The 9,558-nt window shown below is 32.0% G+C and overlaps 1 protein-coding gene across 3 annotated transcripts; it reads right to left on the bottom strand.

Annotated features, from left to right (window-relative positions):
- Window positions 1–1,840: 1,840 nt before the first annotated feature.
- LOC106104361 (limulus clotting factor C-like) lies at window positions 1,841–5,803 on the bottom strand. 3 transcript variants are annotated; one of them, XM_013284397.1, is made up of 8 exons: window positions 4,952–5,803; window positions 4,380–4,885; window positions 3,803–3,928; window positions 3,528–3,669; window positions 3,134–3,275; window positions 2,721–2,826; window positions 2,412–2,548; window positions 1,841–2,210 (listed from the first exon to the last, which is right to left on the bottom strand). In XM_013284397.1, the coding sequence occupies exons 1-8, from the start codon at window positions 5,587–5,589 to the stop codon at window positions 2,067–2,069; spliced, it is 1,941 nt and encodes a 646-aa protein (XP_013139851.1). In that variant the 5' UTR covers window positions 5,590–5,803; the 3' UTR covers window positions 1,841–2,066. The 3 variants fall into 3 exon arrangements, with proteins under 3 accessions (XP_013139851.1, XP_013139850.1, XP_013139849.1); XM_013284396.1 differs by having other exon boundaries at window positions 3,803–4,138; XM_013284395.1 differs by having other exon boundaries at window positions 3,803–4,141.
- Window positions 5,804–9,558: the final 3,755 nt, after the last annotated feature.

The following is a 9,558-nucleotide window of genomic DNA, read 5'->3' on the forward strand; positions in this document are numbered from 1 at the left end:
AATCTTGTCATTATTAGTATTTTTATATTTATTTATGTTAAAATTCTACGTAGAAAGATTTAAATTCACTTTATGGTTGTCTGTATAGATTCACTTAGGTATCTGTGAAGTGACGTCACTGAAGCTATCTAATTGGCTGACGTTTTGTTAAGCCTGACTATTCATTTCTTTCATTTTAGTGTGGCACACTTTTGGACTAAACTATCGTACAACTGTTCTGCGATTGTCGATTGTTTGCAGCCAATTCAACAGTTTAGTTAAGCAACTAAAAATTGAGTAGTCTGCGCACCTCCATATAAACTCGTAGAAATCAAAGCGCGACTGAACAGTTGTGCGATAGTTTACTCAAAGAAAACTTGCCACACTGTACGAAAAAACACGGTTTCTTTGACCAATGACGTCATCTGTCACTTTAATAATTCAGTTGTCAATGTGTTTTGACAGCTTGATGTTTTGCGATGCCATTTGTCATTTAATCGCTTTTTTGTAATAGTTTACGTTCAATAACAACTTGGACACAAATTGATCTCTCGTAAAGTAACAACGAGTTATTTCACCGTTATATCGATAAGATATTTTATAGTTTTCGAACCCAAGGGAATATTAACTTATTTCGAATGATATGGTAAAATTGTTTTGCTTCAAAAATATTGCTCACTGAAAAAAAAACCTTAGATAATATTTTGTGTGGAGTTTAAGTTAAGGATTTGTCCAGAGCGTAAAAAAAGATTGAAAACATTTTACTAATCAATAAATATGAAAATTCATTTTAAAATTCAACTATTTTTATTTATATCTGTAATACAAATTACAAATTATAACCGGGCTATATAATAACCAAAGAAGAAAATTATATTAATATTAAAAAATGGAAAAAAAAACAAATTTGGATTTAAAAAAAAATGCGTCATATCTGGACAAATCAAATACAAAAGGGCTGTAAATTGTAAAGAATAAGACTTGTTTGTGTTACGTATAAAGACATAAGTTTACGTTTTGTGCTTGAAAAATATAACAGTGAATCGACTGTCGCTACACATGTAAAAAACATTGTTTAATCATATTTCAAGAATAAGTATTGTTATAATACATGTGTTGCCACAGTGGAAACTCACAATATAAGTGTGACCGTAGCTATCTCATAAAACTCAAGTTCGACACCAAAGATCTATTATGTACATGAAAAAAGTACAATGTTAATTCAATTCTTACTAAATAACATGTTGGACGATTTTGTAGATATCGTGACCCGTAGCAAACATTCCCCACTATAGTATTTTTTTAAATATTTAGTTCCTAAAATATTTTGTGCTGCATTTGTTATGATTTATTAGTTTAGAAAATTAAATAAAGTTAGCCGTGTTTCTAATGTATGGTTATTTTATTTAATACTAGTAAAAAATAAGCGTTGGTATTAAAACAAATAAATTATTGTAATGTTTAGATTGACGCAGGTCACAGGTGTAACCGTATATTGTGGACGAATTAAATACATTATAAAATTAAATAAATGTCTTATTTCTCATTACAAAGCTGTTCCCGTGTGACTTCATTCGCATGAAATAATGAAAATTTTATTTTATTGTTTACATTTGTCAAATTATCAATTACAAATGTCAAAATGACATGACATGATGATAACCTTGCTTCCATGATGTTGGCAGCAACTTATGGTCTCTTTCCCACATCAGGATTTTTATCCAAAATATTTACCCCGAAGTTTAATGGCGTTAAAATATATAGCCTAAAGCGTGACGCAAGTGTAGGGCTTTTTAATAAAAAAGGAATTATTCAAAAATATGCTGTAATTCCTGACATCTTAGGCAACAAAGAAGTTGTGTTTACGCTTTATTGCAATAGTATAGAGGTATAGATTATATATCTGTTTATTGCAAATCTTATAGAATTATAAAGTGGCTCATAATTTCACATGTCTATTCCTGCCATCTCCCCTACCCATCCTGAAGGTGAAATAAGGTAAAGCTTTGCCTCCAATATCAAATTTATTACACGTGACTTGGAAATATTTCCACTTTACTATCTTCTGTCTTCATAGTTATATCGCTTTAGTTATTTCTCAAAGATGCCATAGCGCGTATTGCCCACTCCCGGGACCTTGTCAGTACAACGACGTGATTTCGCCACACAGACAAACCCACTAAAGAGAATATGTTGTTTGTTCTACATAGAAGTGGTCCGCCGGGCCCCGTCTGAAAATGTAAATTTATATTTAGTAGTATTCAAGTATTTAAATTGATAAATACGCTGGAAACAAAAGAATTCACGAAGTTTTTTTTTTAAATAACACGATGAAAAAACAAGAAACGCTTTTAAAAATAATTCAAGTATTTAGCAATAATTTCAAAATAATTTTCATACAAATAATAATGCAAATCTTTTTTTAAACTTACAACAGTAGTCTTGGAATCGACTGAAGCACAAAACGTGTCTATTGGAAGATCAAATTCTTGTTCGTTTGACATTTTTTCGGCACAATCTTGAGAAGACAAAATTGATGCTCGTTGCCAACGTGGTCGCTGTCGAACAGCTGAAATAAAAGCTATTAATTTAGAGTAAATATTCTTTGCTCCGAAACAGACTTGATTTAAATCAAAACGGGCGACACCTGATCTAAGTAAATATTCCCGAACGTGTTTTGAAATCTTTGCTATTTAAAACATGTAGGAGTTATAAGGAATTCACTGAACAAATATTGATACCTTGATCATATCCGCCCCAGCCAACGAAGATGCAGTCGTTAGCGGTATCATCAGACAAGCACGCCGGCTGGACGTGGGAATCCAATCGTAATGGACGTCTCCAGTACTGAAATATCGCTCACAATATTATTCTGATCGACTAATATGACAATATTCTGTTTATTCAAAGATACAGTAGCTCTTATCCCAGCCTAAAAATAATAAAAAAACAAACCTATGTTACTCAGTGATAACGTAGCTTATTAATGGTGTTAACATTTTTAAAAGTCTTTCGGTGCAATAGCTTTTGAGATTTTTCAATACATACCAAAAAACAAATCTTGCCTCTTTATAATATTAGTATAGATTTGAAGTGTTTTTTTTAGGAAGACAACGCTTTAATAAGTATTTAAAAGGATAAAAGTGTTACATACGAGCAAAGCAATGTTGTAGTCTAGTTTCCCTGGCGTATATTGCTGATGCGCGCGGACTAACGGCTTGCGGTACTGCAAATGTTCACGCTTTTCTTCTCTAAGGTCCCATGCTCCAGCCACTATAGTGATTTCACCTTTCATTCTGCAGAGAAAATTATGACTAAACAACCGATTAAATTATGGTCAACTTGAATCAATTGAAACTAAAGTTAAGAGTTTTTCATGCCAACTTATTTGCAACAATAAGGATTGTGGTGAGAGAATCATAACAATAATGGTAGCACATGCGGAGTACGCCCTTAAGCTTCTTGCAACATAGAAAAAACTTGATATCCCGAGGATTGTAACAGTGTTATGGAAAGTGGAAAATCTCTGTAGATTAAAGTTTACTTACTCATAAGTACAGTCAGCGGTGGTAACTGCCGCTCGAGGATGTATCAGCGTTGCGTAGCAGAGTATGCTCTGTCGTCGTTTGCTGAGCGTGACGAGCAATAGCCACGGATGTGCCCCTTTTGTTGATTCACCCAGTGTACTATCTAAAAATAAGAATTTCATATATTTCTGTCCAAAGTAATCCGCTTGGTTTTACGGTATATATTAGTGCGTTTTGCATACATTTAACTATAAAGTTAATTAGCTTTAAAATGAAAGAAAACGTGTAAAATTTACCACAGTTATAAATGTCATTATCCTTTGTTCTTCCGCAATTCTTGAACAATGGCTCCATTACTTCAGTATAGTCGTCGTAGTCCTCGTCTATACTGGATTCCGATTGTAACATTTTCTCGCCACTATCTGCAAGACTTTCTGAAGTTGTAGTTCTTCTCAAAGTACGAACAGGTTTCATTTTATTCTTTAAATACAAAAGTTTAAATCCTTGCAGAACTTGAAAATCAGGATTTGAATGATAACTAACTGTTTGACTTTCTGAATTAAGCATTCTATCTGAGCCCGTAGAAAGTTTTAAAAGTCTAGGTTTTAAGTTTGGAAGGAACGCTGAGGAACCTGCTAAGAGAAACGAATTCAGTAAGTATGCATTAAAGCATTTGTCCTATAGGAAAAATAACTTTTATTGATTACTCTTAAAATACTTTTGTTAATAAACTAGTTGTTTACGTAACATATTTGTTCACAACAAATATGTTACGTAAAAAAAAACTTTTAATAAATCAGTTTAACCACTTTATCATAATATTCAGATTAATTTTTGAACCAAACATTGCTAATTTACATTTTTTTGCCTCACCTTGTCTAGGATCAATTGTTGAGTATCCAAATGATGGTATTTCTTCTTCGACACTTTCATCATTATAAGAAGATCCTTTATTTGGATATACAAACGACCAATCTGGAGGACTATGGTCGGAATACAGTCCAACTAAACTTGGTTTTGGTAATTCTGCTGCATAATAATCATTGAAAATGTAATCGCTATTTTCTTGCTGAGCACTTTCAGTTTCATAATCTTTTGGTTTAAAATATGTGTTTTTTATATTTATATATGGATCAATATATTCATCTTCTGGAGTTACGATTTTCTGTGTGACTGTAGAAATTGTTTGTGTTCCGTATTTTTTTTCCATAAGATTTTTTCTCTGTTTTAACGCTAGACTCATGTTGTTGTTATTGGAACGTTTTATTCGATTATAGTTGTAATTACCGGGGAATCTTATTTTTGACGATTTCGGTTTGGTTAATGGCAGTATGCAGCAAACATTTTCGGCATTTATTGCAGATTTTAAAAAGTTTAATCTAAAAGTAAATTTATAGGTTGAGAAATTGCACACAATTTTAAAATAAAGGATCAAAATTACTTACTGCTTTTCTGTTGTATAAGGAAAACCATTGCAGTGACTACATTCAGATTCCTTCATGTAAGTACAAATGTTTTCCGACAATAAGACGCCTTCTTCAGTATTAATAAGTATTCTATTGTTAAAATTTTCACTTTTGTTAACATTATCCTTCACAAAACTTTCTGATTTTGATGCATGTGCTTGGTTGTCGTTTTTATTTTTGTCAGTTTTATATGATGCCGCTTCATCCGGGAATACAAAATTAAAAACATCTTTATAATTATTGGTTTCTTGTTTAATATTACCAACTGTGTCAATTCTGTTGTTCGGAGTTACAGATGTTTCTGATTTATTAACGAATTCAACTTGGTTTATCAATTTACTGTCATCCCTGAAATGAATAATAGCTGCAATATCTTTCGGCTTTTCTGTAGTTGTATCACTTAATGTTTCTTCTTTTTTCATGTCATCAAACGCATCTCTGAACACAATTTTAGCACTTTCATCTGTATCGAATTCTCCAATATCTTCAAATTTAGGTTGCGGGGGCTCTACTTTATACAATTTCAACAATTCATCATTTAACCACCAGAATTCGCCATTCATCTGAGCTACGACCACTTTGAATATAAAAAAGCAAATAAACAGTTTTATCAACATTATGAAACGTCGTGTTTTGTGCTAGTTGATTCTGGAAATGCGCGCGGCTCATATATTTACTGGGGCAAAAGTTAAAGGGCAGGATGTTGCGGCAAGTGCAGTGAGTGCAACAATTATCGGGTTATTTTCAATCATTTCGCGCGCTGTTAACTCTTCTATTATTCTGTGACAATTTAGTTGATTTGCGATCAGTGTGCGTAATGTTCTCGGCTACTTCGTGTGACGGCAGTTTGCAGTTTGGGGTCATTCACTAAATGTAACTGCGACTATTTTGATAAAGTACTGTTGGCAGATACATCATTCATTTACAATGTATTTGTTAATTATTTAATAAAAATATGCAGAATTCACTCTTATCATGTAGAAAGATTGGGACTTGGCATAAGTTTTTTTTTAAACTTATGGTGTTAAAATGTTGGCTATTCATAATTTAATAGATCTTCGATGTAATAAATTGTGTATAACCAACATTTTGTATCTGTTTCATATCTGTTTTTCCATCACAAATTTTAAAACAATTCATGACAAAAGTTTATAAAAGTCCTTCCATTTAAAATTACACTGACATATTTTATAAGTGATTGTTTTTGCTGACCGTATTGGTTTGATTAAGTTATTACAAGAACGATTACAGAGCGTAAGTTTTCTAATTTGCAAATTATCGTGTGTTTACGATTCGTTCATCCATGACCTCAATTATGACTAGATAGTAGTTTTTAACGAGAATAAGTGAATTTGATAACAAAGTATCTTTGTAAGCTGAGCACGCAAAACATCTGGTTAATATTTATTGGAACGTTACATAGCAATATGTTTATTGTAAACCTAACTATAAAACTACTCTGCTACTATATGTAAAATATTAGAGAACTAGAATGGTTACGTCCTTTACGAACATTTTTAAATTGTAAACATTTCGGCATGTAAAATAAATACTTTATTAGATTTGATGTTCAAATTACGCTTCAAACTACAAGCGACAACTGTAGCAAAATGGAATTGTATTTTTTAACACCGCGGTACAATCGTCTTTCTATTTTCTTTCCTGCAAGTTCGTTAAGGCGCCGAGTAACTGTCTGGGTCCAAGGCTTTATACATTCTTCATTCTTTGATAAAATTCTCTTTGTACGACGCACAAAACTTTTGAAGTAAAAAAGTAAATTTTCAATTCTTTCACCTTAATGAAGGATGGCAGATAAAGAACATTCTCCTCATTTAAGTTTATTTTGTTCAAACACGATGATGGTATTTTACATGGCTATAAATTTACTTTTTAATATTTGGTTTTGTATAACTACAAATGGTGTAAGCTGAGTATTGTCCCTCTATTTGTCACGATGAAAATTCCTAGCACTCACTACGTAACATGTCACATCATTTATGTAAAACATAAGGAAGAAGTAAGTAAATATGATTTCGTCAATCGTGCTGCGAACATTTTCATAAACAGAGTAGTACAGCTCAAAACTATAAAATGTAAAATAACCTAGACAGTTTTTTTTAATGTAAGTAAGATTTGTTTAGCTTTACAAAGCTTCAAACAATATCGTCGTTAGCGGTACTGGAAGAATATATTAAAGTGCTAATAAAGTCGTTAAGGAGGAACTTCGGAGTGCTTACAGAGGAAGCTTTCCTGAACTTCCGAAGCTCCTAAATTATAATAAATGACTCCATATATCAGTTTGTCGGACTCGGCGCGGGATACAGGTGTGCTACTTGATTAACTATTCAAACTATCATTTTCTCACATATTACTTACTTTTTTATATATGAGCTACATTACAATTACAGAGTGTAACGTAATTAAAATAAAATATATAACATAATAACTTTTACTAATTAAAAAAATTATCAGAATTTTCGGCGTAAAAAAAAAGATTTTCCTTTTTTCAAATAAAAAATGTAATAACCTAAAATCTTTTTATTGTTATTAAATTAAAAGTTGTGTGAATTATTGCAAATGTTTATTCAGCCTTTAAAAGGTAAACGATAATATTATTTATAAACTTTCTAAACATATAAAACGTATTAGTAAATGAGTTTGCAGTACAGCGTGGAATATAATGAGGCAAGCGCAGTACTCCGTCAAAGTAATTAACCCATAACGAGCTAAGCGAAAGCAATTTTTAGTGGTGAACGACACAAGCTGAGCAATTATTAACTTTTCCACAGTTTTGTCTCCATACAGCTTAATAAAAGCAATTTAAATGGAAGCTCACGCTAACATACTTGAGCTTTTATATTCAAATTTCCTTTTTGGAAAAGACACAACATTTTGTGGGTGATATTAGCAAAGTAACATTTGTAAGTTTAAAAAACTATCAAAACAATTACTTGGTTTTATTAATGTTGTAAAATTTTAAGTCATTACAAGTATTTAAATTTGAAATGATGTATTTCAACCTATATATTCATGTTTTTTTGTCAATTTAGATTTTACGAGATATAGCAACGCTTGTCGGGGCCATATAGTTACTGAACCAGGAGCATAAAAAACAGTACCTAGCCATTTAGCACGAAGTGGTATTGTGGTTAAGCACTAGGTTATATAAGAGTAAAAAAACGGCTATTAAACTGGGAACTGCTACGGTGGACGAGTAGCGTTGCGCTTTGTTGCGTTCCCAGTTCCCAGTTCCCAGTGCAGTACTTAGAGTACGGATGGAAAGAGGAACTAAACAGTTCTGGAACTGTTGCAACTGTGAGGTCTAATTTAGCGTTACTTTTTACTAACGTTTTCTGTATTTTGAACAGAGAAGTGTAGTGATCAAACAAATAACTTGGACGCTTAGTCTTGAATACTTATGACAACTTGAAATTGTTAAAAATAACAATTAATTTTTTATTTTAGAATAAACACAATTCATTCTAGATTAGTGCATTTAACTCATATTTTTTTATTTCGCTAAGTTGTTGTCGAAAACTATCATTTTACAAATTCCGTCTTGAACGTCTTAAAAAAGATAAACCTTCCTTCCACCATTTACCTACCTCATATGTATGTACATTGAACACGAATTCTCGCTCTAATTGGCTTGTCGCAAGGCTTGCGGTCTCTTTGGCCCGCAGCGTTCGTTACGTCAACGCTTCGGTCAAGCTTCACATACAATGTCTACTGCGTTTAAGACAACAGTTTAATGACAGTAGTGCGATATATTTAGTAATAGAGTTGTATATACTAGTATATTATTGTATTTTCTGTGATATAACCAGTATAATATAGTCAAAACGTTGAATTTTGTTTTTCTACGGTGAGAGCAACCGAGTTTCCACTGCTGAAACAAATGCTCAAAACTATATTGTCATCTCTGTCAATATTCTTGAAATAAACTGAGACATGGAAAACCACTCAAGTGTGCCATTTTGAAGGTTAGGGACGAAAAGATTATTTTTTTAAATATGGTAATACACTCGGAGATGTGGTACTTTTTGTGGACTATCTCTAATAATTGTCTCTAAAGAACACACTAAATAATTAACCTCAGAAATTAAATTGAATAATTCCAGTAATGAGAATGTTGTTTAATTAAATATTTACATTGAAATAAAATAGAAGTAGGTCGTCGTTAAAATTCAAAAGCTTCGAAATTGCGTCGTTTATCAAATTATTTAAACAAGGTGAGATAGCTCAAGGGCTACGTCGCAGCGCTCACAGGTGAACTAATGGTCTAGCTTGCTTTAATCTCACTCGTATTTTATAGTTACCTTCAAGCGTAAATAAATCTTTGTTAAACAATTTTGACGTGCATTAACAAAATTATACCGCATTTTTTAGTAATTGCCATCTCTTATGAAGAGTTTCCACTTAAACTTATTGTGGATCGAAGCATGTTATAAAAATAACCTTAATCCTATCATTCTCATTACAGTATTTGTTACGATTTTTGAAATTCACATAACTACATTTAAATTATTGATGAAAAAACATTTTTAACAATGAAGCAAAAGTTGAACAAACCAAAGGTAAAAATA

Source organism: Papilio polytes, unplaced genomic scaffold, assembly GCF_000836215.1.
Source record: "Papilio polytes unplaced genomic scaffold, Ppol_1.0 DF823688.1, whole genome shotgun sequence".
NCBI classification, from domain to species: domain Eukaryota; kingdom Metazoa; phylum Arthropoda; class Insecta; order Lepidoptera; family Papilionidae; genus Papilio; species Papilio polytes.

Bases quoted from the DNA above. Each gene is read 5' to 3' on its own strand.
- LOC106104361 (XM_013284395.1), bottom strand. From the start codon at position 5,589: ATGTTGATAAAACTGTTTATTTGCTTTTTTATATTCAAAGTGGTCGTA. The intron at 3,276-3,527 runs GTAAGTAAACTT...TTTTCTCTGCAG, and splicing joins ACCGCTGACTGTACTTATGA to AATGAAAGGTGAAATCACTA. The intron at 2,211-2,411 runs GTAAGTTTAAAA...TTACATTTTCAG, and splicing joins TCGATTCCAAGACTACTGTT to ACGGGGCCCGGCGGACCACT.